The sequence below is a fragment of the Hippoglossus hippoglossus genome, chromosome 19 (assembly GCF_009819705.1).
Source record: "Hippoglossus hippoglossus isolate fHipHip1 chromosome 19, fHipHip1.pri, whole genome shotgun sequence".
NCBI classification, from domain to species: domain Eukaryota; kingdom Metazoa; phylum Chordata; class Actinopteri; order Pleuronectiformes; family Pleuronectidae; genus Hippoglossus; species Hippoglossus hippoglossus.
Genome location: NC_047169.1, coordinates 16123350 through 16151125, shown reverse-complemented (window position 1 = coordinate 16151125; position 27776 = coordinate 16123350). Strand labels below are relative to the sequence as shown.

General features: G+C 42.6%; 4 protein-coding genes across 9 annotated transcripts in view; 2 read left to right on the top strand and 2 right to left on the bottom strand.

Annotated features, from left to right (window-relative positions):
• The first annotated feature begins 520 nt into the window (after positions 1-520).
• On the top strand, positions 521-7042 carry chadlb (chondroadherin-like b). The gene is made up of 11 exons (XM_034571149.1): positions 521-573; positions 2257-2433; positions 2527-2721; positions 2893-3048; positions 3142-3287; positions 3891-4172; positions 4257-4476; positions 5067-5340; positions 5427-5839; positions 5944-6110; positions 6532-7042. Exons 1-11 carry the CDS (start codon positions 571-573, stop codon positions 6821-6823), a joined length of 2325 nt encoding a protein of 774 aa, XP_034427040.1. The 5' UTR covers positions 521-570; the 3' UTR covers positions 6824-7042.
• Positions 7043-7367: 325 nt separating this feature from the next.
• l3mbtl2 (L3MBTL histone methyl-lysine binding protein 2) lies at positions 7368-18626 on the bottom strand. Of its 2 annotated transcripts, XM_034571147.1 has the most exons (20): positions 18422-18626; positions 16867-17323; positions 16611-16728; positions 15963-16096; positions 15132-15198; positions 14275-14351; positions 13509-13626; positions 13237-13371; positions 11937-12025; positions 11573-11816; positions 11298-11356; positions 10519-10623; positions 10222-10369; positions 9996-10078; positions 9599-9833; positions 8990-9055; positions 8734-8898; positions 8452-8643; positions 8351-8395; positions 7368-8301 (listed from the first exon to the last, which is right to left on the bottom strand). In XM_034571147.1, exons 2-19 carry the CDS (start codon positions 17215-17217, stop codon positions 8388-8390), a joined length of 2394 nt encoding a protein of 797 aa, XP_034427038.1. In that variant the 5' UTR covers positions 17218-17323; positions 18422-18626; the 3' UTR covers positions 7368-8301; positions 8351-8387. The 2 variants fall into 2 exon arrangements, with proteins under 2 accessions (XP_034427038.1, XP_034427037.1); XM_034571146.1 differs by having other exon boundaries at positions 7368-8307; positions 8357-8643; positions 18422-18625.
• Positions 18627-19989: 1363 nt separating this feature from the next.
• LOC117753240 (poly(A) polymerase beta-like) lies at positions 19990-25681 on the bottom strand. The gene is given in 10 exon segments (XM_034571216.1): positions 19990-20142; positions 20296-20567; positions 20687-20759; positions 20927-21065; positions 21351-21374; positions 21377-21439; positions 21592-21703; positions 21796-21849; positions 21950-22059; positions 25554-25681. Coding segments are annotated over 10 exon segments (978 nt in total). The 5' UTR covers positions 25561-25681; the 3' UTR covers positions 19990-20018.
• ep300a (E1A binding protein p300 a) overlaps positions 24242-27776 on the top strand; it is a 28627-nt gene continuing 25092 nt past the window's right edge. For 2 of the 5 annotated variants that reach the window (XM_034571115.1, XM_034571114.1), the window contains exons 1-2: positions 24244-24787; positions 26879-27561. In XM_034571115.1, coding sequence (XP_034427006.1) covers positions 24694-24787; positions 26879-27561 — 777 coding nt within the window. In that variant the 5' untranslated portion in view covers positions 24244-24693. Of the gene's footprint in view, positions 24788-26878; positions 27562-27776 lie in introns of all 5 variants that reach the window. The other 3 variants (XM_034571118.1, XM_034571116.1, XM_034571117.1) reach the window with 2 other exon arrangements.

Here is a 27776-nt window from a genome sequence, read left to right as displayed (position 1 = left end):
GAATGTGGCATCAGTCAGGAAATAATTCATTCAATATTAATGTGAATCTGGATCAGGTGACAGATGTAGAATTTTTCACTTTCTCCAACATTGCAAAACTTTTCAACATTCTCGCTGATTAATAATTCAGTGAATTTAAATGTGGCTTCATAACGGGACTGTTGCCCCTTGGCAGAGGAATTGGCTCTACCGTCATGCTCGTATTATATAATTTCGAGATATAAGGGGTTTCACAGTGAGATTTCTCAAGGAAACTGAACTAATGTGACTTGTGCTCAGAAACATAATCAATATTGGACATGGAATTTTCAGCAATTTAACATTGAGGTGAAAGAGCAAAAATAACTTTAAATTGTATAGGAACTCTTCCTTCAACAGTGTGCACACTCCAGAGGTGGGAGCTGGAGGTGTGTGGGTGGGTGGGGATCTTGTCAGTGAATGAAGGGATAAGCCGAGTTTGTTTTGGATGGGGGGGACGAACGGGGGGGAAGAGCTGCGGAGGGAGCACAGACCGTGAGAGAGTCAGCGGCCAGTGAGCGAGCTGCAGCTGGACGGAGCCACGGCGCAACCATGGTGAGTCTGTGCGCAAAAATCTCTCCCTGGTACACGGTGTAAATGCTCGGATATGATTTCAGAAAGCTAAAATTCAACATGTGTGATCGTCAGGGTATCAGATAACTTAAACACTTGTGATCAAAGGTGAATAGCAATGTGCTCAATTATCCACTCGTGTAGATGCTCCTTTGTTTTATTTGACCATCTAAAGACAGATCATATATTAGATGTCTTATCCTTATCACACTGACGACTGGACATGTTCTGGTGGTCATTAAGAGTGGAAATTGAACACATAAAAGGTTGGTGGTTGTCCAAAGTAGACGGCATTGCAGGTTTTTGTCATTCCCTCAACTTGAATCATCTCTTTTTACGCACAGGACAATATTAGATGAACACAATACATTAAACCTGCCTAACGTTTTTGGATGTGATTTCTGCTACAAGCTCTCAGGGAGCAGTCCCCTCACCGTCCCTGGCTAGAGGACAAGCATTTTGTTTCAGAGGAAACTCATTCTGGCACAACACCGGCAGGGAAAGACACTGTGTGTCTTTGTGCGGCCGGCGCGGCAGCTCCTCTGCGGGCCTGCACTGTTGATCCCCGGGGGGGGACGCACACAAACAGTCTGGCCCAAGGAAATTCCTCCGTCTCTAGTTTCTTGGCCCCCTTTTCTGCCCAGGGGAACAAAAAAACTGGCATGCTGCTAAAATATCAAGGGTTAACATACACTAGCGCACATCAGCTTGTTTTCTACCTTACAGCTGACTTTCAATGCACATGAATGAATGACTGAAATTCAACAGAGGTTTCGATGCCGATTCCTGCAGCCACTGGTCTCTGACAGGATTTATCGCAGCAGGTTTTGTCCAGTCAACATTTTGAGAAATTTCAGAGTGTGGAGCTGTGAAGCTTTTCATGTCCATTCCTGTGGATCAAGACTGTTGATCCGACATGGGAATGTGGTTTTAAGGCATTCCAGTGAAGACTAGAGCAGCTCAGTCCGACCAAAATCACACTAATCCCCAGAAATACAGAAGGATGGAGATATTCTCAGTCAAACAGACATTTAGTAAGGAAATGTGAAACTATTCACACCTTTCTCTGACAGAGGTTAGATGAGGCTAGACCCTGTCATATCCTGGGCATCATTTAGCTTTCATCATCACAGGCTTGTTTTGTATCACAGTAATCTGTCCTGTAGTTTTTTGTGTAATCTTGTTTACAAACAAACCAAGCAACAAACGGACAGGGGTGAAAAATAACCTTCTTGGTGAAGGTAACTAACCATTAGGGAAGTTAGAAACTGGCGTTTGATGCTGAAACAGTGGATGGATGGATACACTGCCAAGGGCCCTAACTCGCAATATCAAAGAGAGTGATGATTTTCTGGATCCACCCCTTTGTCTGGATCTGCAAATTCAATTAGTTCCTTCTTGGCCCAACATTTCACAAAGTTTTGTCAAAATCCGTCAAGTAGTTTTTGCACAATCCTGCTGACCAACCAACCAACGAACCCACCAACCAATAAGTAAGCAGTACATCTATTTGTTTAACTAAATCAAATCAGAAACAGCCACTTGTTTGTAAAAATCCACATTTGTATCTACTGTGTCACCGAGCCTCCTTGGAGAGTATCAACTATGAATGGCCACCACGTGAAGTCGTCTGAATGAAGTCACGGCTGTTGTTTCCCCTCCCAGATGCACTCCCATCTCTGTCCTGACACCCTTTGGGTCCCACTGCTCTGCCTGCTGCTCCTCTGCGTCCCTGATGTACACACAGCTAAATGTCCACAGCAGTGTGTGTGTGACCAGATCCAACTCACTGTGACCTGCATCAACAGGAACCTGACCCAAGTTCCTCCTAATGCTGATGAGGTTTCTTTTCTCACACACACACTCAGCAATTTCTACAGTATCTTTAGTTTCCATCTTATTCCGTTTATTATGTAATCTCCCTTTTCTATGTAGATCACAGTCAAGTTAGATCTCCGAGGCAACGATATCCAGGAACTTCCAACTGGGGCTTTCAAACACACGCCCTACCTGACGCACCTGTCGCTGCAGCGCTGTAACATCCGCACGGTGAAGGAGGGGGCTTTCCGCGGCCTCGGTCGCTTGGTTTTCCTCAACCTGGCCAACAACAATATTGAGATCCTCTACCAGGTGGTCACCCAAATGCAAATTATACTATATCTCCCAAAAAAAAGACTCATGTCAGCATCACGCCAGCTGCTGTACTCACAACCATCCTTTGTTTCATCGCCACTTGCTAACATTCTTTGACTGGATCAAGATAAAAACATTTCTCCTGTCTGTTTGGTTTCATGAGACCAGGAGTCGTTTGATGGTCTGTCATCGCTGAAGCAGCTTATGATCGACCGTAACCGCGTGGAAGAGATCCAGCCTGGAGCTTTCTCTCAGCTGGGATTCCTCAACCTGCTCTCCCTTACGCACAATCAGCTGGTCTACATCCCCAACATGGCGTTCCAGGTGCATGCACAGGAACATTCACAAGACGTATGCAACATTTGAATGTCTTGTTTTTGGGACATTGAATAAATAGCCAACCTCTTCTCCTTCCAGGGCTTGCAGAACATCAAATGGATGCGTCTCAGTCACAACTCGCTGAACTACCTGGACACTGAGGCCTTCGCTGGTCTGTTCACACTCACCCGTCTCAGTCTGGACCACAACGAGCTGCAGTTCTTTCCCTCTGAGACCATGACTAGGTAGGCCACTTGGTAAGCTGCCCCGTTCAGACTTGGTCCTAAGGTCCGACCTGAGAGATCTGATCACAAGCGGACAGCTCTAAGTACAGAAGTGAACAGATCCAAGACCCAATGAGGACACGTTTGAGATCTGATCTCCACCGCTTGAGTTTTAGTGGTGTCTATTCTCAGCCATAGAGCAGAAATCTCATTATGATGTGAAGGAAACATTAATGTCTGTGGCAAATTTAATCATAATCCATCATAGAAATATTGATATTTGCCTCAAAACCACAAAAATAACCTTCTGGTGGCACTAGAGGGAAAGTCAGTAGTAGTCATCCTCTAGGGGCCATGATTTATTCACGGCAATCCATCCAATAGTTGTCAGGATATTTAAGTCTGGACTAGAGCGGTGTACTGACTGACTGCACACACTGACCAACAGACAGTCATCATAATCACTATGCAACTGGTTTGGCTGAGAACTGAAGCTCATCTCACAGTTGTCTGCTGTTTGGGAAGGAGAGCCCATGATCAACAGGTCTATTCTTTTTTTTTTCAATAAAAACTTAAGAGAAAATGTTAAAACTATTTTCCACAATTCTCCCTTTTGCTATCCAGACTTCCAGGGGTGACTCGTCTGGATCTGAGCTATAACCCTATGACGTACCTCGGGGAAGAGGCAGTGTCCATGGCCAAGCTTGCCCAATTGTTCCTTGACCACATGTCCCTGCAGGACATGGCCAACACAGCTATTTTGAAATCGCCCAGCCTCACCCACCTGGACATCAGCTACAACCAGCTGCGTGTCATCCAGCCATTCTCTGAAGGTTCCCCGAAGCTGGCACGCCTCAACCTGGCTGGGAACCCCATTTATTGCAACTGCTACCTGCGTCCGCTCAGGTACAGCAGACCGTTAACCGACAGCTTTCCGTCATTTATGTGGCACAAATCCCCGCTCTGACTTTTGGTTTCACTTCACTACAGGGAGTGGGCGATCCGTGGCAAGGTGAAGTTGATGGGCACATGTGGGGGACCAGCCCATTTCTCTGGAGAAAACTTGGAAGCTGTCTACCCTCAAGAGCTGCGATGCCAGAGTCAGGAGGCCATGCTGAAGGCCGAGTTCGAGGAGGCAACCAGGATCACACCACCACCCACTGAAAGGCCACAGAACAAAGTCAAGTGTCCTGCCAACTGTGTCTGTGAGGTGAGTGGGCAAATATGAAGATTTGATTTGAGAAATTCACGACAAAACAAAATGTTAGGGGAACAATTGTTAAACTTTTTGGGAAATGTTTTTGCTTTCTTGCTGACATTAGAAGATCAATACCTCTCTCCTGTCTGTACTAGAGTGTGGCTCAGCCCGTATTTTTCTTTCCAAAACTAGACAGACACTTTGTTTTTCGGTCCAAACCTGACCTGAACCCGATACAGTTAATGTAATGTAACATGCGTGATTATTACTTGTTTTCCCTGATTAAAGGCATGTGCAGTGTAAACAAATCAGCCCAACCATGTGGCGGAGTGGACCCAAACCTGAATATCATTTCAAAATCTATATCCAAACTTAGACAGGCCCAGGCCGGGTATCCACACTCAAGTCTTTTTTACTAAAGTCAAGGCTAAAACCAGCAGGCACAGAGCTTATATTAGCTCCGTCCACTTTTTAGTTTGCTTTGGCTTCACTTTTGGGGAGCTGATGTATCGTCTGAGATTAAAGACAATTGAGCACTGAAATCAAATGACAAGCTTTGTCCCCTTCTGTCCTCTACATTCCCGTTACCGCCATGTTTTCAGGCTGAGACGCACCATTCTTCATGTGAAAATCGCAGTCACACCAAAGTTCCCCGGGGTTTCTCTCCCAACACGCGCCTCCTCGACCTGCGTGGCAACCACTTCCACTACATCCCTAGCAACAGTTTCCCCGGTGTCGCCCTGGTTGTGTCCCTGCATCTGCAGCGCTGCAAGATCGTGGATGTGGAAAGCGGCGCTTTCAGTGGGATGAAGGGACTGATCTACTTGTACCTGTCAGAGAATGACCTTACTTCTCTCAGCCCTGATGCCTTTAAAGGTCTCACAGAACACTCCTCTGTCACATTATTACAACTTGTATGTGTGTTAATGCTCACTTTGACTTCCTGTTGTCTAAATCAACAGGTCTCCCCCAACTGACTTACCTTCACCTGGAGAAAAACCGCTTCACCAGTTTCCCCAAAGGAGCCTTCAAACTGGTGCCCAGCCTGCTCGCACTTCACTTGGAGAACAACGCTGTCACCAAGCTGGAGTCAGGCATCTTGACTGGTGCAGAGGGTCTCAGAGCTCTCTACCTCACTGGGAATGCAATTGATCACATCTCGCCCAGGGCTTTGGACCAGGCCAGCGACCTTGATACTCTCCACCTGGGAGGAAACAAGCTGAAGGAGGTACCCACCGAAGCTCTGAGCAAGACGGGGAACCTCAGAGACCTGAGGCTGTCTGGGAATTCAATCCGCTGGGTGGGTCCAAACACTTTTCGTCCTCTGGAGAGGTCACTGAAGGAGCTGTATCTGGATAACATGGGGCTCGAGAAGGTGGGTAGCCGTTAGCTAATTGTTACTTCTGGGTTCTTTTTCCAGACGTCCTGAAACCCTTTTGTCTATTTCTAATTTCTGACGGAATCACTGTGACTCTCCAGATGTCGCAGAACTCCCTGACAGGCCTGGGTCCTGGGTTGAGAAGCCTCTTCCTGGAGGGAAACCAGCTGGAGGAGGTGCCTGACCTCCACCCTCTCACGTCTTTGGAGGTCATCAACCTGGCGGGCAATCCTCTGATGTGTGACTGCCCTCTGCTGCCACTACGCTTGTAAGACAACTATAGAACACTGAGAATACGTGCAAATGATTTGGGTTTGACCAGCAGGAGTTTCGAAAGCCTGAACATTTTACCATAGGTGTGTATGCAGCTCCTTAAAAGGCAAAGCATGTTTTGCATCTACAATAATTATCATCTTGCACAGTTCTTAATATTTTAGTTTTAAGGCTTGCTAATTACACATTATACCCAATAATCCAACAACGTAAAAAGTGCTATTGTCAACACAAATTACCAATCTGTTCTAGTGAGTGCCAGATGTTTTTCTTTAATAACCTTCTTTTGGAAACGTGAAGCAAGAGAAGGGTTTGAAATGATGGAAGTCAAACCGTGAGCTCTGTGGCCATGTGTGAGGCCCCCCACCTTGTGTCTGGACATTTCTGATATAATTTCACCCTTCCTCTTCATCTAGGTGGATTGAGAAAGTAAACCTGAAGGTACGAGCCACCTGTAGCAACCCCCCTGAGCTGAGGGGTCGCAGGGTCAAGGATGTCCATGCCTTCAAAGCCTGCCCCGGTGGAGAGAGCCTTCCCTCCACGCCTACAGTCACCCTAAAGCCCGCTAAGGCACCCAAGGCAACCAAACCCAAGCCAATGCACCTCACTGGCCTCAGGCACGTCAAGATGCTCAAAGCCAAACCCAAACTTCACAAGACTCCGAACACCAAACAAGCAGCAGCCAAGAAAACCAAGAGCGTGGCTTGAACCCACAACCTTCGACTTTTGCCTGGCTTCGGTTCTTATTCTTCTGAGACCACAGCTTCAAATAACTGACCAGTCAAAAGGTTGCGAGGGTAAACATTGGATTGAACTCACTTAAAAAACTGTACCAGCTATGACACCTCCCATCAGTCAGTATGCATAAAACTTGTACAGTATTTTTTGCTGTCTAATCAATACAGTGTTGTAAAGGGGTTAAGAAGTGTTTTTTTTTAGCCAGGAAACCTTGAGTGAGCACACATGCTCTGTCAGCACTGCCATGCTTCAAACAATAGATCCACATCCACAGTTAAGGTCATGTGGTTTTGACCAAAGGATTTCAGGTCATCAGTAGCTTGGTTGGAAGTTTTAGCAGGAAGTAAACAAAGTGAAGGCCGTTTGCACAGATGTTAGCACGCTGCTTTTCCATGATTAAAATCAAATACACTTTATGGCTCATTGCTCGTTATCCTTAACCACGACAACAAATCCTCAAGTCGCAGTTGTAAAGATCATTAAAGAAAAAGTCAAATCATTGAATGGAGTACAATTTTTTTAAATCATACATTGCATATTTACAAACTGAAAAAAATAAGGCAAAACAAATGTCTTACAACCCAAAACGATGAAATATAGATTTTAGTCATAATTCATCAAACCATGAGAAACACATGGCATCTGTGTTTAGTGGAACCAACATGGAGAAAGCAAGGTAGATTCAAACTGATTAGGATGGTACTTATATACAGGATGCAGTCATTTTGAGGTCTATGCTCCACTGTTGAAATCTGATATTGGTTGCAATCATTAACCATTTTATAAAAAAACTGCGTGGGTTTGTATGGTTGTGCAGTAAACAGACCTGTTGCTCTAGTTCTATCTCTGATAAAGCAGCAGCTCAATAAGTTGCTGCCCCCGGGAATTCTGGGACCTGTAGTAGTGGCGACCACCAGTAGGTGTCGCCAGATCAACTAGTACAAAGATCTCCTCACTAACCACGAGCTCTCGCTACTAACGTACATTTTGCTCTGTAAACATCACAGTCTGTTTCCTCGAGGGTCGGGCGATATGGCCAAAAACTTATTCAAGAAGATTTTTTTCACATCAGTCAATATAATTATCACAATATCATAATGTCCCAATTATTTCGTTCAAGTTTACAGAGTGATTTTTTTCTCTCCTGCGTAAAGGTTTTGTTTTTAAACTCTTTGAGCAAAAACCTGATAAACAGCAAAAACTTTTACTCTATATGAGGTAGATCAATAGTGTGTTCTACCTCCACACTGTTTCCACAATGCATAAGCCTGATAGCGTTATTTATTGGACTTTGTAATATTGCGATAAATATTGATGTTTTATCGCCCTAGTCTCCTCTTGGTCTTTTCACTGCCACGTAGTCTTCATTGTACTCCATCACTAGGGTCGTCTTTGTGTCTCCATCTTTTCTACAAACTCCTCATCTCTCCATTCCTCAAGCCTCAACCGCTCCGTGCTGCTCTCCAATACTTCATCCATGGGTCGGTCGTTCTCTTGGCTCCGCTCCTATTGGTCTAGTATTTGTCTTTCTCTATCACTCTGCACCATGTTGCTTTCACCAGTGAAGCTCACTTCTGTTGATCCTGGCTCTTCAAGTCCATCTTTTGCAGCTTTATTTTTCTCTGTCATTACATGTGCTTTGTTTTCCAAGCGGTTCTTTGCAGGCGTGTCATGTTGTCGTGACGTACTTGGTTGCCTTCCCTCCTCATGTTTGACTTGTCGAGTTCTGCCTGGAGGATCAGTAGGTATCTCCATTTCCACCTCCTCCACTTTCACCTGCACTGCAAAGACTAAAGACAGAATTAAGTCAGGCCGTAACCAAAATTGTGTCATGAAAAATGGGAAAATTGAAGAGCATGTTCATGGGTTTGTCCACTTACTCTCCTGCTCCTCTGGCTCAGTCTTGGGCTGGATGAGAGGCATTTTAGGGGGAAGACTGAGGTCTAACAGCCCTGAAGGACTCTTACTGCCGCCGACCTCAGCCTGCTGAGCAACATCATCTTCAGCATGTTCATCAGAGAGCCTCTTCCTTCCATACCTCTTTCCTTTAGTAAGAAAAATGTGGAGGTGAAGGAGCGGTTTCTCATATTTCTTCATATGAGAGAAAACACTGTTCATTTCTGAATCAGAACGTACTCTTCTTCCCGTAATAAAAGTGCTTGCATTTCTTGTTCCGTACCACCTCGTTTGTGATTAAATCAACTGGAAAAAAGAATAAAACACCCATCACTTTTATATATGTAACAAACACCTCTGCTGTACAGCACTGATAAGCATCCTGCCTTGTTTTACTTTATTTATTAGCTGACTTTACAAGTTTAGCAACTGAATTGAAGTTCAAACAACATGAAAATGTAAACACCTCCATCAGAATAGACTGGCTTAGGCACGGACTGTAAATAAAGATGGACGACATGACTGCGGCCCAACAAAGCACCTTGATCGCCACCCGGTGGCAGACTGCAATATAGGTTATAAATCCAGTCTCCTTCATGTTATTTGATGGGACAGAATAAACTAAACTTACTTTTCCAGTATTGGATTTGATTTGATATTTTATGCTATAAAAACAGGGTGAAACTTAGTGATTGTCAGCTAAGACTGTCTTAGTCCAGCTTGTGTATTGGCGTGTCATCCATCTTTATATACAGTCTGGACTTAGGCGGATTAACCCAGCTGACTGCCCTGACACTCACTCTACATATTGAAGCACTAAGGGCTTTACTATAAATATAAGATAGTTACCGAGTCCAGGAGGCGGCTGAAGCTGGTAGCCCATGAGCTCGCACCAGCCCACAGGATAGATGTCTGGGGACTGGTGGTCGACCCACTGGTCGAATTCATCCTCCCAACCGTCAAAATGCATGAGCAGCAGGCGACCCACACAGTGCTTGACGGTGGCCACACACACCAGGCGTGGCTCCATCAGGTCCACTGCCTCCAGCTTCATGTTGGCATGGAAACCGTGACCTGGATAGTCCTGATAAAAGAAACTGCATGTTTGAACTTATAGAAAGATTGCACCTTACGTATTTGGGTGTATACTTTTATCAATAATGGCATATGGCAAAAAAACTTTTGGTGTCACAAAACAGAGAGCACAATTTCAAATGATGCACTAGGTTCGGACTTCCTGTCTTACAGCATTTAACAGTTGTGCCGGTGCAGCTTTAGCGTTGGTCTCTTTCAGGTATTTTTCCCAGGTGAATGTCTGAGAGTCGTAACCTGACAGGAAACAAAGACATCTTTCATGAGCACAAACCAACACCAGCAGAGCCCAGTACACATGTTGCAAAGACAAAGTGTGAGCTCCATTACTGCAGGAAGCAGCGTGTGGATATGCATCACATGGGGGTGTATATATTTACCTTGAGGCACGGTGAGAGGGATGTTGTTCTTATTACAGAAGTCTACAGGCATGATAGCATGAGAGGACGCGTGGTAACAAAACCAGTCAGAGCTGTTGTCAGATAAGGCGCCATCAATACCAACCATCAGGTAACCATCTAACAGCACCTGGAGAAGTCAAGGAGGGCCGAGTTAGAGACACAGAGGAAACAGACATACAAAATGAAGAGACAACAGTGTAGGAGTTCATATTTTTACTCTGGTGGCAACGCAATTTAATCCATAACTGTTCAAGGGGAACCAGAAAGTTGTCTTGCCTTGCGCACAGTGCTCACACAGATGTTTCCCAGATTCAGAGGATCAATGGCCTCCAGCTTCATTCCTTCTTCAAAGAAACTTCCCTCCATGTAGACGATCCTGGGCTGCAGATCATACAGTGGTCAACATGAAGTAACAATACAAAGCCTGCAGAGGTAGCAAGTGCAGATTATCCCAGAAGAATTCACTATCACCAATTTGGTCCACCACAGAAGTTGTGTTGTTGTTAGGTTTGTCTGTCTGTTAGCAAGATAATGCAGAAGCTACTGAACAAAGGCTCAGGGTGTGGTATGGGAAGAACACATTAACTTTGCAGCAGATTCGATAGAGTGGACGGATCCAGGTTTCTATTAGCAAAAAAATTATAATAATCAGGCATGTGTAGCGTGTCCATATCTTTTTACATCCCGATCCAGATAATACTCTGGATTTTGTGTGTGGGAGGGCGTGATACATTCAGTAACTATAGAGTAGGATATTCCATTCAACTATGGTATATTTATCTGATAAGATAAACGTTATTGATCCCATGCCAGGGAGATTCACTTGATACAACGGCATAGTCAAAACAAGCTGAACAAGGGAGCACATGAAAGTGTAAAAATAGAATAGGCAATAAAATAGAAAAAAAAATATATAATAATAATTCAATATGCAGATAAAGTGGCCAATGAGCAAGGTATCCGCTCTCAGTACATTCTAATTTCAATCCGTCATCAAATATTGAGCTGTGACTATGATCACAGTTGACAAATGCCTTTAACAAGATTTTTCTTACCTTTTTAAAGAGCAGGAATGTGTAGTCAGAGTTATGCCTTAAACCACCACCAGCACTTGCTATAAAAAAGAAGGAAAGACTATATATTATATTTAACTTAATTCTTTCAATTATTAGCGTGTGTCTCTTGTGTTAATTGTTTTATTGTATTTCTAAAACTGTTTTCAGACGTGCACTAAAGTCCGGACATTTTCCTGAAAGTTTCTGGAGGGGCTGTATGTGAGACATTTTCCTGCCAGTTTTCCGTCTGAATGTCTTGATAATCCTTGACTTACGTGATTTCATTTCATGACCCATTTTGCTGGACCAGCCTATCGGGTGCAGGAGGGGACTCCACATGTGGCACCAGAAATCAGCAACGACATTGGCGGGGGCGTCACTTTGGTCCGCGTACACCAACCGCAGACGGCCACCGATTATGGAGTCTATGGCGGCCACGCGGGTTCGGCTCACGTGTTTGGGGTCCACCACCTCCACACCCATGCCTAACTTAAAAGAGGACTTCATGCTCTCCGACAGCTGGGAGAAGGTCGTAAGAAGAGTGATAACAGGACCGAGATGGGGATAGTGTTTTCAATGAAGTCTACACTCTTTACATATATAACAACAGAAACAGAATCAGAATGTAAATGGTTTTACCTTTGCGAAGAAATCAACAGGTAAAGTGTTGGCGCCCACCAGCTTTTTCATCAGATATTCTTTCCAGTCTGAAATGTTCTGCTTCACACCTATGGACACACACAATTTGTCAAATGAGAACATTTTTTATTGTTAATATATTTGATGTAGGCCAGTGGCGACACATTTTAACAACTAATTATTAAAAACTTCTCCTGTCCGTTGTTATTTAAAGCAACACTATTTAATAGCAGATTCAAATCCAGTTTGATGGACTGACTTGACTTTTCCTGTTTCATTCCCACAGCTCACCATGAACCTCTCTTCTTGCTCTGTGCAACTTTGGTGAGTGTGTCCAATCTCCTGTGAGAAGTGTGTTACTGCCTGATAGTCACAGCCTAAATAGCCAGAATCTGTCCCAACAAGTTCAAGAGTAATACTGAACTGTGGATCAGTTTAAAAAGACTAAGACTTAAAAAGAAGTCATTCAAAACCAGCATTTATCTCCAATATTCAGCGAGGTCATATCATTGTATTTTATCCAGTTTTATTTTATTATACTACGCAGTTCAATCTATTTTACTTTTTAAAAGAATATTATCTTTCCTTTTCAACTTATTTATTTACATTTTTGATACATATTTATACTTTTCTTTTAACTCTTAATCTTTGCTTTATCTCTTTTAAACTATGTTTAATCTTTTGTGATTGCTGATGGTTTTAATCTGTGCTTCGTTTTCTGTTTATTTGTCTCTGTATTGTTTTTTAATGTCCCTGTACAGCACCTTGAATCTACCTCTGTGTATGGAAGGTGCTATATAAATAAAATTGCCTTGGCTTCTAAATAGGAAGAATTCTAAACAGAGTAATACCCACTGTTCAGTTGTGTTTCAGTTCAGAGAGAGGGACTACGCAGGCTTTATTTTTTCTCTTCATGAAAACCACTTAATGGCTTGGGCATGGAGTTCAACAGAATTGATTACCACATGTGGCTGCAGAGGGCGCTGTTGCACAGTAATCCCTAACAGCCCACTGTGTGTATGGAAGTTCAAGGCAATCTGACCTCAGAAATTTATTTTTGAAACCAGGCGTTCATAGAAAAGCCCTGCTCCCTGTGGCATACAGAGATTACTCTAACATGCATTTAGCCATTTTTTGGCAACTCTGACCACATTTACTTTGACAATCCAGCATTGTAATATTATCTTTACCGCTGAAAATAAGAAAATGCTAAAAAGGTCCCCGTTAAGTGTTGGTCCAAGCAGCACGCTAAGTTCTGTGTTCATATGACAGTGCAGGTCAGATTTGAGTGAATCCTCACCTTGAGGTGGCACCAGCAGCTTGCTCGTCATGGCGCACCATCCAATTGGCTTCAGCTCTCCTGAAACGAGGCTGCACCAGAAATCGTGGCTGCTGTCGTGCTCAAAGCCTTCATATCTCAACAGAGCTTTGTATCCTGGAGGGGAGGAAGAGGAGGAGTGCTATTATGCATACCATTATAGAGAATAAGAAAATAAATGTATTATTTTAAAGAAACCAACGGTTGAATTGTGTGATGGCCTGTTTAAATAACTGACAGACAGTTGTACACACCTGCAATCTGGATAACAGTAGCGATCCAGTAGACTTTACTGGGCAGGACAGCGTTGGTGTTCAGGACTTCCACCTTCATCCCTAAGATGACATCGTCCCACTGGGCACAGAGTGGAACCTGCCGAGCGGACGGGCGGATATTTCATCACAGATCATCACCGTTTTACACCTTGCTCATTCACTATTTTACAGGAATTGTATTCTCAGCAACACTAACAACTTATTTCTTATGTTTAATCAACTTTTTTAGAAGTGCAGTGGATTTAATACAAATAAATCAGGTATTTAGGAGAAAACTAATAATTATTATTTGTTTAAATATATCGAAAATAAAAATTAGCTGCTCAAAGCCAGAAGCCTACAATACCTTTTCTAGTAGATCAGTATCTGGTATAATGTACATTCAGGTCCATACGTATTTCCATAACTTTTGGGACAGTTGCAATTTTTATGCCATTTTAATTTAACTCAAACTGAAATAAGGCATTAACCATTTAAAAATTACAGCCATTTTTTCCTAATGTCCCTGAATCTGCCTCTGTGTATGAAAGGTGATATATATATTAAATTGCCCTGCCTAAAATAATTATAAATATTGGAACTACATTCAATACTTAGATCGAAATAATGTCATTCATGCAACATGTTATGGGTTTGAGTATAGATTTTACAGAACGTAAACCACCATTCTCCACCAATATTAGAGACAAAAGCCTGAACAATTATCATCTGGGAGTAGAGTAAATAGTTTCTGCACAGGACTCACGTGTCTGAAGCAGGAGACAGACGCAGCCAGGGATGTTTCCTTCTCCAAGTAGGTGCCCCAATCGAAACCTGATGGTCCTGTGTGGAAAGAGAAGAATCATACAAGCGAAGCTAAAGATAAAAGATACATTTTTCCTGATAAATATCACCAGTCAGAATTAACAGAATTTAACACATTGGACACTAATTGAAAATCTATTCTTCAAGGACAATGATTCTTCATGTGACAGTGGTAGAGTGAACATTTCAAATGTTACTTCAGTCAGACAAAAAGGATTCTAGGGTTTTGGGTTTTAATTTGTCGTTTGTGTGTGGAGTTGATCCATCTATTGCATGTGTTTCTTTTCTCCTTGTGTTTTTTATTGTGAAAATATAAAAAGTAATAAAACCTAAGTCATAGGGAAAATATCACTCACATATAGGCTGCAAAGCGCACGGCCCTGTTCAGATATATTCCTCATTATAGTTGAGCCGGATTGAGTTTGTCTAGTTTTGATTTAATATGAGAGAAACTTTATAACTTCATTGAAACAGAAAATGCACACCACATCCACTTTGAGAGGCCGCTGTTCCACAAACTTGTGCATCATCATTTTCTGTTGTTAAATTTAGAGAAAGCTAAACCTAAAACCAGGAAGGTGAAACTCTTTAGTAAAAATGTAAAACAAAGAATATGAAACGTTGAATACACACCAACCAAATATTAAACTGATGTGTGTTCATGACTAACTTCCACTGGTGCCCACCAACAACTGCAAATTTATTATAAATCTAGGACCTTCAAAAGGTATAAGGGATATTTTTTTTAAATGAAAAATAGTCCTAGTTGTGCATGTCTGTGTGTGTGAGTTCAGTTACTATTCAGTCGTGTCGGGGTCGGAGGGGCCTTTCTTATCACAGCAGCTTTTTTGGAGGGGGGTCTACCCTGAAGAGGAGCACAAAAATAAAAACAAAATAAAGAAAATTGTAAGTTGTCACATCTTTCTCATCGTTGTGTCCACTCAGCAACGGAAACAATCACTGCCAACAGCCATCAGACTATTGTTTTTAAAGAATCTTTATACTATGAAGGATTAAGTAAGTCAAGATACAATAACTGTGATCCAGAGTTAAATCTGGAAATTGTTGTAAATCATTATTAAAAGAGTAAAAATGGCAAAAAAAGATGGAACTTTTGTCAAAGATCAAACTCTGATATATAACAACAATAAATACAATCATAGATTCCCAGTCTTTACAGCAGGTGACAACACACACACACACACACACACACACACACACACACACACACACACACACACACACACACACACACACACACACACACACACACACACACACACACACACACACACACACACACACACACACACACACATTGTTTATTATCATTGTGAAATAAGACAATGAGTAAAATAAATCAAAGCAAGACAGAGTGATCATAAACAAAACATGTTACATTTAAAGACCTAATTTTCTGTGTTTACTTTTACAAACTTAATACAGCTCAATTGAAAACCTTCAACAAATTTTAAGATGTGGCCGCAAGTGACCCCACCCTGACTCAGTGAAGGAACTCCCTGGTCAAACTGTGCAAACACTGTTTTTATTTTTAGAAAATGCCACATACATAACATGGTAACAAACAAGTTCCTCGCTCAGTTTATTGTGTGGGCAGCGTTTCCTCACCTTCAGACGTGCCAGTACAGATGACTTCTTGGAGTTTGATGAATACGAGCGTGAGCAGGATATACTGCAGAAGCGCTTGCTCTTCGAGAAGAAGGTGCTAAAGGTGCCATGGATGCCACACATCTCACACACAACTGTAAAAGTAAACAGATATTGTATTAAAGATCAACTAACTTAATTAACAGCTCCTCGAGCATATCCTGAACCCAACTGATTTTCAGTTGGCCAGTAGTGTTTATGTTTGCCAATATGAAAACTTTTATTTTACAGAATAAACAGTGCAGAAAAGATGTGCATTTATGTTTCTTTGTATTTGACTTTTATTTGTTTTTATTTATTTATATTCAGTTATTTATATTAAGCCTGAATTACATTTATTTATCATAGCAAATTTGATAACATAATAAAGTCATTGGAAATGTTTTTTTAGTCTGTATATCGAGCAATATATCGCCGTAAAATATTTGTGTATTCCCTAGTCGGTATCAGCCATTAGAGCTGGGCTGATATGGACTATCAGACCAGCTCTAATATACAGATGGGGTTTCACTCCTTTTGACTCACATGACATGATCATTAAATTACCCAACAGAAAAATGACATTTTGTGTTACGAAATTTTGTTCTCTCTTCTTTTTTTGCGCCTCACCTGGTCGGTCCTCTCTGCTTTGGCCTCCTTTCTTTATCTCTCCTCCTGTCAGATCTCCTTTGTCACCTCCTCCACCAGCCCTGTCAGAACAACTGGGAGCTAATTCATTGTGTTCGGCCTGTGAAGAGAGAAACAAAGAGGTTTATATCGAGCATGAAAGTGATATATATCACACATATTAAAAACCCCAAGAGTAAGGAACTCTCCCTTTGTCTGCAGTGACCTTTGCTGCTCCGCAAAAATAATAACTACTCACACTAATGTTGCGCTCCTGTGGCTCAGCTGTAATGCCTTTGCGTTGGATAGCAGGCAGGCATTTACCACACCCAGCTCCACTGCAGGAGGAACAGAGTGGACGGACAAACACTGTAGGGGCAGCTCCCGGCTTCAGCTTCAGAGCCCCGGTGGCAGGTCTGGGCTCAAAGTACTCCTTGCCAAAATGCTGGCTGCAGAGGTGAGAGTTGGGTGTGGCGACCCACTTGGAGCGGGTGCGTTGTACCTGCTTCTCCCATTTGCGAAAGGCCTCAGGGTCCTTGGGGAATTTAAACAACGTCACACCATCTTCTGAAGTTTTGCCACATCCATAGGCCACACAGTGATAGGGCATATTGTCTCACGTTGAACAGGACTGTCAATGAAACCGAGTCCAAAGCAGGATGTACAGTCGGTGCATCCTTACTCCACTTGAGTTGAACAATTTTGTTGCATGAGGTCTGTAGAGGAAAGTAGAAATCAAAGTTGTTTTTTGTTATTGTTACAGACAATGCAATCTATTAAAATCTTTTCCTTTCTAATGTTTGGCTTCTTTTGATGAATGCGTGCTTGAAATTCAAACGGTTTACACTTTGTAACTTTCTTCTGAAAGGTGCTATGTAAATAAACTTTATTAATATTATAGATAATTAATATGATTATGCACTATAACATAAATGCTGGTCAAAAGGGACAACTTGAGCTGAAGGATAGGTCATTCGATATCTGATTACTGGTCCACTATTTCTGTGTACTAGATGTTACACTACACAAATTCTACTTGAGAGAAATTATGAGGGAATAAAGTGTCATCATATTCACATTGGAAAAGATAGTTCTAAAATCTAAAATCTAAAATTTCCCATTTAACATGTAATATCTGAAATAACCTTTACGAAAACTGAACTGATGTGTTACAAGTGCCGATGGGGTCAATAATCAGCTAATATCCAATATTGTAATATAAAATCAGTAATTATCACAAAGGTTAAACATATATTGATATAAAGCTCATGCATTGTACAAACACAGTGAGGGGGTGTAACACATTATTGATCCACCTCAGATTTATAAAATCGTTTGATGTATAAGAAGATAAGACATATAATACTTAATAAAAACCAAAACCTTTACTCATGAGTAAAATCAGTCTTTAAACTTAAACGAAATAACAACCTGACATTCATTCAACTATAGAATATTAACTACATTTTCAAATTGATAACAACTTGGGCCATATCGTCCAGCCCTGGTATCTTATGTGTGCAAGTGACTACAGAGTAACGGTAGATACCAGGTCGGACACAGGCAACAACCAACACTTCAATATATAATCACGGTTATAAGCAAACAGCTCAACAACAAGCGAGTCAAACAATAAACACAAGCGTGACTAGCTCTCGTGCTACTGTGCGTGCGGGCTAATCGCTAATCGTGCTAATAGCAAGTTTATCCAGGTGTAAAGCAGCGGTTTAGTCGACGAGACGTCCAATGGCCACGTACAGAAGCTCATAACATCTGAACACTCGTTAAAGGGTTTTACAAAGTGACCAAACAACCTGTGGAGGAGATGTTGAGCTGAATCTTCGACGCGCACCCGTCGCTATCCTCTGACGTCACTGTCGTTGTCGCGCAGAGAATTGTGGGAGATGATGTTTTAGCAGAATTGTAGATGGGAGGGCCGGTCACAAATCAAATGTACAAGTGTTGAGGTTTTAATGCATTTTAACAATAATAAAAGCAGTAGTTAGTCACATTATTAAATGGAAGTTTTAATAAATAATAAATATTAGCCTTCTTTTTGGTGTCTTAATACCACTTAGAGACAGTGAGCCTGCAGGGTCCAGTCTCAGCCGACACTTCACTGTCAGCTCTTTAACAACAGGCGACAGAACTGCTAGAATGACAGTCAATGGAGCACATACCAGGCTCCAGGGCCCAATAGTTAATATCATTTTTTTTCATCAATATCCATGAATTATTCACAATAAAAATAGGGGAAATGTTGCAAAAACGTTGAAAAAAGTTTTTTCATCACTGACTCTGGCCTGCTTTTTGCCACATCCATTTAAAGTATTCAGTTCCCAAATATCATCAACCATCCTTCTTTTGGGGAGCGCTGCTACACAAGAGGTCCCTTTCCAGGGGAGGTGGTCTTCGCCTCTTTTACTCCTGTCTCCTCAGGCTTTAACTTCTTCTATATAGGTCCAGGTGAGGGAGAACGAGGTCTCTTTGTGGCCTGTGGAGCTGTGGAGGCTGGAGTGGCTTTGCTGGGTCTGGATGTAACAGAGGATTCCTGTAGAGAACAAGGATGATTTTTATTTTGTTTTTTTAACATTCTCAGCAAGAGCTCTGTTACTAAAAATTTGTACTTAAAACAGTTATCAACAATATTTAATATGTATATCTTATGAGAGAATAATACATTTATCATAAAGCGTTACAAATGTTACATTGGGTTTTTTAAAGGGGTTATGTGCTGGACAATTTCTCTTCTGAGCACAGTAACTTCCTGGAGTCTTGATATCCCTGCAACTCCAGGACGAGAAAGACTTCAGTGCATAAGCCACTGTAAAGGCACAACATGTCATTTTTAAATTATGTTTTTTGTGAAGATTTAAAAAAAATGAGATATCATTAAAAAACAGCAGAAAACTGTATATTTTGTCAAACAAAGCATCAAACCTTGTCAGCTGTGTGGCAGGGCAGCACATTGGCACGTTTGGCAACTGCCTTCCTCTTTTCATAGTTGACTGAAACGACCATTCCCTTCTGAAACACGCCACTGGTCTTTGCCAGGTTGTAGACTGCAAGGGCACAAAATAAAAATGATAACACATTTTTACACAACTTTGCTCCAGTGTCACAAAACTTAAAGAAGAAGAAGAAGAGGAAGGAAACAAAACCATACAAGTATCAGTAAAGTTGCGGACTTCACAGGTCAGGTCGATATCGTTCTTGTTCCTCATCTTCTTATACTCCTCTGTCAGGGTAAATCCAATCACCCACTTTGTGCTCAGACCCTCCCTGAAACAGAAACAGAAACAGACAACCAACATGAGACGTGAGCGTTAATGCTTTGTTACAGGAAACTGAGAGTAAATACAGAACATCAGAACAAAAAAGAGGAACGAGTTGAAATATGAAATCATGTCCTTAAGTGCTATTGGCCTCCTTGGGTGGAGAGTAGGGCTGCACATTCACATGAGCCAAGGTAATGCACTGATGTATCTGCAGAGCTCCCACCAGGTGTCGGATCCTGGACTCCACCAGGCCCACCCTGAACGAGTGAATGACAAATCTTTTACAGGAAGAAGAAAACGCTCCAGCAGCTGGATGTAAAGTCCTCAAACTGTTTTTCATCCAAGGGTTCATCCAACCTTTAGATTGTCTACAAATGTGTTGACATGAATTCCAGTTGTACTTGACTCACCAATCAAGATGCTGCTCCTCTGTAGCAGAAGTTGCTTCCACCTGAAGGTAATGCCTTTGATCCACGGTTAGAACACGGGAATTGATGGTTGTTTGCCTCGCATTGCAGGTAGTGACCATGTGATGGTTGTCAGCTGGGTGACTATACATACCCCGATTGAACTCTTCGATCAGGATGGCCAGCGAGGAGAGAGACACATTGAACGCTGAGTTCTGCTGGGGGTATGCCGGCGTGAGGATCGGCATCAAGTGGTACTGATCACGTCTGTTATACTGGAAATGCAGGTGAACACAGATTCTCATCTTACTATGTTTTAAACTGGATAATACAGAAACTCACTTGATCATGTTTGTATATTAAACCTTGAATAAAGATCCTGCAAAGGACTTACCATGGAATCCCAGAAGGGAAGGTTGTAGTGGAGGTCCTGCACTACCCTCAGACGAATAGGGATAGGCCACTCCCTGACACAAAACACAAGACTGTCATATCTACTGATCCTTGTCTACAAAGCATGAACATGCAGTTACATTTTCAGTGATAAAAAGCAGAGTTTAAAAATCCCCAAACACCGAATATTGTGAAGAAATTGAGAAATACTTTATTTAAGAGAAATGCTGACACAACTCACCACATGGAGTAGACCCTGAAGAACTTCATCACCAGGCTGGATGCTGTCATGTTTGGATTAACCTGGAAAATTCTGGCTACCAGAATGGCCCAGGATACCCCGCCCAAGAAGCCCAGCTCGCTAGAGTAAATGTTGCGTCCTGAAGGGAAAAATAAGGATGAGAAACAAGATTAAGACAAAATGTCAGTTGAATAATGTTCCCTTTTACTAAAGCTTTACGTTTAGTACATATGATATAGTTAAGTTAACCTGTGTATTGTTTATTCCTGCACAACAGAGACTGGCCTGTGGTTACACATCAGCAAATGTAGACAAACCAAACAAAATTTCCATAATAACAATAAACTGAGATTGAAGTTATCATTTTGCACCACTTCACAGAGAGACTTAGTGTCTGGCGTGATGAATTAGTCGTTCATCTTACTTTTGGCCCACAGCTTGATGCTATCAGAGCGAGCCTGAAGTTTGAGACGTTCGGCACAAGACGGAGGATTTCCTCTGTGGCTCTGTAACCTACAGAATGAAAACAAGGGATTCATACACAAACAGCCACATTTTTTAAAAAAAAGGGGGAAAGTGCAAATGAACTTGGAACAAAAATAAATCCATTCGTCTGGTCATACTGCAGCATTCCTGAGCAGCTGTGTATTTGAGTGTGATGTTACCATTGAGACTCCTGGCGGAGGCTTTATCCATGTCCTTCAACCACATGTCGTCAAGAAGGTTGAGTGTGTCACTGAGAGACCTCCGTGGCATCTGGGCATAGACTAAATCAACCTATGAGATACAGAAACACAAACCAGTTATCAAAGCACCAGTAGAGTTTTTAGTTATTATTTTTACTTAGTAGTTATTAGATCTTCATTTACCTCAATTCCATCAAATGTCAAATTGATGACTGGCACAAATGCTTCTTCGGTGGCCTGAGGAGAACAATATTGTCAGTCACTTGCACTGGGGAAAAATAGACTTTGACTTGCATGATAATGATAAAAGATGCAATAATTGATTAATATGCCAAACCTGTATGTCTTTGGCCTCCTCCTGGGCTTTGATCTTCTCAAAGAAGGAGGTGAAGAAGACCGTTCTCTCCAGAAATACAGGCCCAACACAAAGAGCATCAATATCAGCACCTGTCGAGGCAAAACAGATTCATATGAGAGTGACGTTGATAATGTCACTTGTGAATGTTTTTTGAGTGACCAGATCACAGGACGCACTCAGGACAGACCCGTGCTGAACACTGACCACTTGACAGATGCTAATACCAGACTACATGATAGTGATATAGATTAAAGGCCTGAGGTGGACGTATAGAAACCTGACATTTGTGTGGCCTCTTCTTCACTTTTGTGTTTAAGTGGTTGGTTTTTGGAATGGTGCAGTAACTGCTATTTCTGATACGGGCTCAATATCAACTGCAGGGGTTGGAGCTATGCACGACTGAGACCTTGGCATGTTAAATTTAGGCAATGCAAATGACACATGATAGAGATGAACTATATATTACTGTTGTGTATTGTATGCCCAGTATACAGAATTCACATTGCAGATGACAGGCAGAGTTGGAGGCTGCAAGGATTTATGGCCTGGGGCCCCCTGGTGGGTTAATCCAGCCATGGCTGTGGTCCTTGTGGGAACCATACCAGCACACCAGGTTTTATTCCTAGTAAAACATATGCTCCTTTGGTCCTATCCCCAAAGGTCATGATTCAGCGATGTTGAGGTTTGATGATGTTTGATAAAGCCATTTAATTTTGAATGGCAGGTAAGCATCAATGGATGAGGCAACTTACAAAACATTAGAACTGTACACAGTGTCTGCAGCAATTAAACTGTCAGAAAGATGCTTCATGCGTGAATAGACTTGTTATTGTAATCTGTTGCCTAACCAAGTTTTAAGCACCCAGATGGAATTGTTAAAATTCATGGGCAGAGGACCTGTGAGGCCTTGAGACCATGTTTGTAGACAATTTATAGATTTGATATAGTTGGTACTTTCTAATAAACTCTGTGACCTGTTGAATCGCGGAAGAGTTTCTCGTATACAAATGTTTTGAGTCTTATTAGTGACATGCCGATTTTATACTCTTGGCCTGAATCAAACAGTTTTAGGAAAGACAATATAGTGTGGAGGTCATTCTCTCTTCATCAGGAATCTCGAGCTGCAATATCCAACTTTTTTCCACCACTGATTAAAACAGATTTGTTTCCATCCTTTACTAACTGCTTGGAATCCATGGACAAAAGTTTATTCTAAATTGTAGCATGGAATAAAACATAAAGCCAAGCATAGACTGTATTCAAGGCCTGTTTGTAATCCGTCTACAGTCAACGAAACCGAATTGCAGGGAAATGTAAGAGAGCCTGCCCGTGCACAAGACTACTCATATTTATTTGAACACAGAAGCACGATGCTGCTTCAAACAAACAGACAATACATGTGACACTGACAAACAATATTGATCTATTGATTTCATTCTGTTTCATTTTTGGGAAACACTGATGTTTGATAGGCAAAGATCAACCTGTGAATAAGGATGAATATCGTATGGAGAAGTTTTATCAATTAAGAGCAGATTGAGTTTTGCTGTTAATGGGATTTTCAAACAGGCAATTGCTCTTTTATAAGAAACGTACAAAACTGGGCTGATTTTGCACATTTCCTCTGAAAGGCTGCATTTAGTGCGTAGTTTACTTTGATAGATCTTGATATGTACTCATCAAAACCTGAAGAAGGTTGAAGCGGATGACTGTTGAAGAGCAAGAACCGGACAGGAGGGTGAAAAGTCAAAGAATGAGGCTGCAGCCGGAGTTCACACCGGGACAGGCTGAAGAAGTTTGGTGTGAAGGAGTTTCTGAGTGAAGCAGACAAAGCCAACGAGGAGTGACAGGACAGGGTCTCACTTGATTTAGTGAACGTCAATTCCTGAATGATCAACTTAAAACTAATCACACACATAGAGCTGCTTCCCAGGGCTGGTGTCTCCCTCTTGGTCCGCAGCCCATGACAAGTTGCTGGACTTGTTTAATTTGCAGAACTGATGAAACACTTTGATTTATTGCATTTGAGATAACTCCTGAACTTATCCAACTTTAAGTTTAGTAGCCAAACCTCTGCTTAAAAGAAGCATGAGATGCCCATGATCCTGCATGGGCCACTTTCATCGGAAATAACTTTTTCTTCTTTTACACGCAAAGCCATTGCCAATGATCCACCCGTCCTTTCAGCTGTACATTTGTCAGCCTTATCATCGGTGTTGTTTTTATTTATTCGCATCCCCTCATCCTCAGCCACCAGCAGCCCCACCATCACTTCGCAGGCAAACAAGCGCTCCCTGCCCGACATTATCTTCCTCCAGACTCCGCTGGAAAAGGAGGCTGAAATGACGGATGCAGCCACGGGAGAGACACCCGGGCACGGTTTATTTACATCCGAAGAGGCGGTGTAAGTTTAGAGGGAAGCCGCAGCGTGTGTCTCCCCCTTTTTTTTTTACTTTCGCCGACCCCCTCCTCCTCCGCTGGCAGAAATTTATAAAGAACAAAAAATCCGACGAGGGAGGGAGGGGGGTTGATATACGCCGAGGCTGAAATCGAGAGGCGAACCCAGGGAAAGAGGAGTAATCTGCACACGGGACTTTCCCCCTCTTAGTCCCCCAAAAGGAGGGGGAAAAGTCGCAATATTGGACGCGAAGAGGAATGAGCTTCTGACGGCGTGAAAACGTCTGCAACTGTGGATACTTTATATATTTTTATTTCGAAAAAATATGGCCGAGAACGTTCTGGACTCTGGCCCGCCTTCAGCCAAGAGGCCTAAACTCTCCTCTCCGGCACTTTCCGCCTCCGCCAGCGATGGAAACGGTGAGTATTCGGGAATGATATCGTTTGTTACGGTGGGATTCGTCCAGCTCGGTTGTTTTCTGCGTGTCTGCTTCACTCGAAAGAGGAAGAAGACGCGGGATTACTCCTCTGTTTTTGTCGTAGCTCGCTAGCGCTAGCGTGCTAGCTGCGAGTGTGTGTGTCGGACGCGAAGAGGAGCTCCCCTCTCGCTAGCTCGCATGCTAACAGCCATTTTAGCCGGAGGTAGCGCTGTTAGCCACTCGGCTAGGCGAGAACCGAATGCGGGTCCTCAAGCTTGAGTGTCCCGTGTCTAATGGCTACTTCAGCCTGGCTCGCAATAAGCCCCGGGCCGAGCCAAGTTGTGATAAAGTTTTTGGGTGTTTTACAGATGTGTCAAATTGACAGTTAGCTACAGGCATCCACACCGTGTTACTCGAGTTTTAAAGCCTCTCACGTCTGAAACAATCTGTTGTTTTGCCCCATCATAACTCGGACCCTCTCCCGACAAACCTTAGCAACCGTGTATAGTGCTAGCCACAAGCAGCGGTGGCCCACGGTGCTAGCCCTGTTGGAAGGCTAAGTCTAGGCCCACAGGTCCGACTGATTGTTAAGCTCAAATTCGCATTGTTGGTGTGTGTGTTTGTGGATGGCGTGTGGCAGCAGCTGGAATAGAGTGGCCTGTGAACCGAGCTGTGGAGCATGGACAGCGCCATGTCCAGCCACTGCGAAATGAAGCGAGTGGAATTAGCCTGTAAAATGCTGCTCCGAGCACGAAACGATCACCTAGATTTCATCACTTAAGCATCCATTCAACCCCGTTTACAACCAGCAGCTGTATCCAGGGTGTCAGCATTGCTCAGTGACAGCGAGCCCCCGTGGAAAGGGACTTTTAGCATGAAATCACCCAGACGTCGCACACATTCACGTTACCTTGCCTGATTTATTTCGAGGATCAGTGCAGTGCTGTCAAGGAAAGGACCCGTGAATGAGGATGCAGTTTATTTCATCCAGATTTATTGTCTTCTAAGGTTGTTTGTGGCACTTGTGTGCTGCGTGTTTACAGTTAATTTGAGAAATAAAAGCATGTGACCAGATATGGCACAGGTTCTATGCATACTATTCTTTATTGTGTTCATTTAAATATACATTGGTGTTGCTGCTGATGTCTCCAATATGGTAGTTTTCAGTTTATTAAAGGTTAGAATGACAACTGATAATTGTCATTGTGGACAGATCCTTTAACATCTTCACAGTACACCAACATGTAAAGAAGAAAAATGACAGGTGACCTGAGCTGTCATGTATTCATTGCTAACTAAATCTAACTCTGAACCAAAAATATTCATTTTTGTGTGACATGAACCACATCAATCAGTTTTGTTATCGGTAATTACATAAATTTAAATGTTGAGTGAGTAAGACAGTATTTTGTTCCTTACTGTGTTATAACAAACAGATTACTGGAAGAACTGAAATCACGACATTTAATCTTTAGTTTGAGAAATATGGGTGTGTGTGGATTTTGGTCTTGATGTCCTTTTGAAAGTTTCATGATGTCGGTTGTGTATCTTTCTTGATTGCTTAAATGTGCTGTTGAATTTAGAGACTTCAGTCTGAGGCACTGCTGTGTGAGTGCCTCACTGACCTGTCTCTCTATTTTGTAGTTTTACTGTTATTTAGCGGGCAGGGGTCTGTGTGCATGCAGACCAGGTTTGATTTTATGTTTGCAAAAGTCTGAGACCACTGGTCGTAGTGGACTTGTTGGCCCCACTTTATTTTTGTGCATGCAGCTACACGTGTGTCCACATATCAGACCTGCAAGTTCTTATGGATTTCAACTCTACTTTTGGTCTCATTTGTTTTGTGCTCACCGACTTGTTGATAATTTCTGATGGAAGAAAACTGGCGATACACCTGTAAAAATGCTTTTAAAGGTTTTTAATTCTAATGTCAAGCATGCAATTTCATTTTTACCCAGTCATGCTGAAAAAATTAAGGATTATAATGGCTTAACATGGCTCTGGCCCTTATTTTCCTCCTCATACTTTCTTCACTTTGTCTCCCATCTCATTGTCTCCTCTTCCTAAACTTTGTATTATTTATCCATTTCAGATTTCGGCTCACTCTTTGAATTGGAGCATGAACTTCCAGATGAGCTCATCAGCTCCAATGATTCAGGACTGGTCAATGGCGGGGACCTCAACCAGCTGCACACCACTCTGGGAGGAGGACCTGCAGGGCTCGGTCCTGGAGGAGGCGGTGGAGGGTCAGGAGGAATGGGTCTTGGTCTTGGCCCTGGAGGGGGTGTTGGAGGCCAGGATGCGGTGGCCAAGCACAAACAACTGTCCGAGCTTTTGCGGGCAGGGGCGCCCACTTCAGCCCAACAAGGGCACCAAGGAACCATGGGCAGCCCAGGAGGTCCCACTGCCATGGGGCAACACTTGGCGAACATGAAATCATCCCCTGGTCAAGGACCTCAGCAAATGATGGGGCAGCAGCAGCAGCAACACCTCTCCCCTCAACAACAGGCCAGCATGATGCAGCAACAACAGAATGCCGCAGCTGGAATGATGGGTGGCATGAACAGGGCCATGATGGGAGCACAGCAGAAAGGCAATAATGGACAGCAGCAGTCAGGAATGATTGGGAACCAGGTGATGAATGGCTCCCCTAGGATGGGCTTTGGGAATCAGGGGATGGGCGGCAACAGCAACCTGTTGGCTGAGACGCTACAACAGCAGGGAGCTGGTGGACAGGCCGGGATGAGAGGCCAGCAGCCTGGAGCAATGAACAAGGTAAGGTGTATAGAAATATTTTTCTCTCCCTTTTGACATCTTTTAATATTCCATATCCACCATTTCATATTGTTTTTAATAAAATGTGATGGAATTTATATGAAAACAAGAAATTTGTCTCCTATATTTCAAAGCAGTGTTCCTTTTTTTATTTGCATAACTTGCATTATCTTTCAGTTAATGGTCAAAAACCTTAATATTTTTCAATGGCTTCA

Coding starts and splice junctions, on each gene's coding strand:
- chadlb (XM_034571149.1), top strand. Junction 4,477..5,066: donor CTGCCAACTGTGTCTGTGAG/GTGAGTGGGCAA, acceptor CCATGTTTTCAG/GCTGAGACGCACCATTCTTC. Junction 5,341..5,426: donor CAGCCCTGATGCCTTTAAAG/GTCTCACAGAAC, acceptor CTAAATCAACAG/GTCTCCCCCAACTGACTTAC.
- l3mbtl2 (XM_034571146.1), bottom strand. CDS start 17,217: ATGCCCTATCACTGTGTGGCCTATGGATGTGGCAAAACTTCAGAAGAT. Junction 11,817..11,936: donor CTGTTGATTTCTTCGCAAAG/GTAAAACCATTT, acceptor ACCTTCTCCCAG/CTGTCGGAGAGCATGAAGTC. Junction 11,357..11,572: donor GGGTCATGAAATGAAATCAC/GTAAGTCAAGGA, acceptor TCTTTTTTATAG/CAAGTGCTGGTGGTGGTTTA.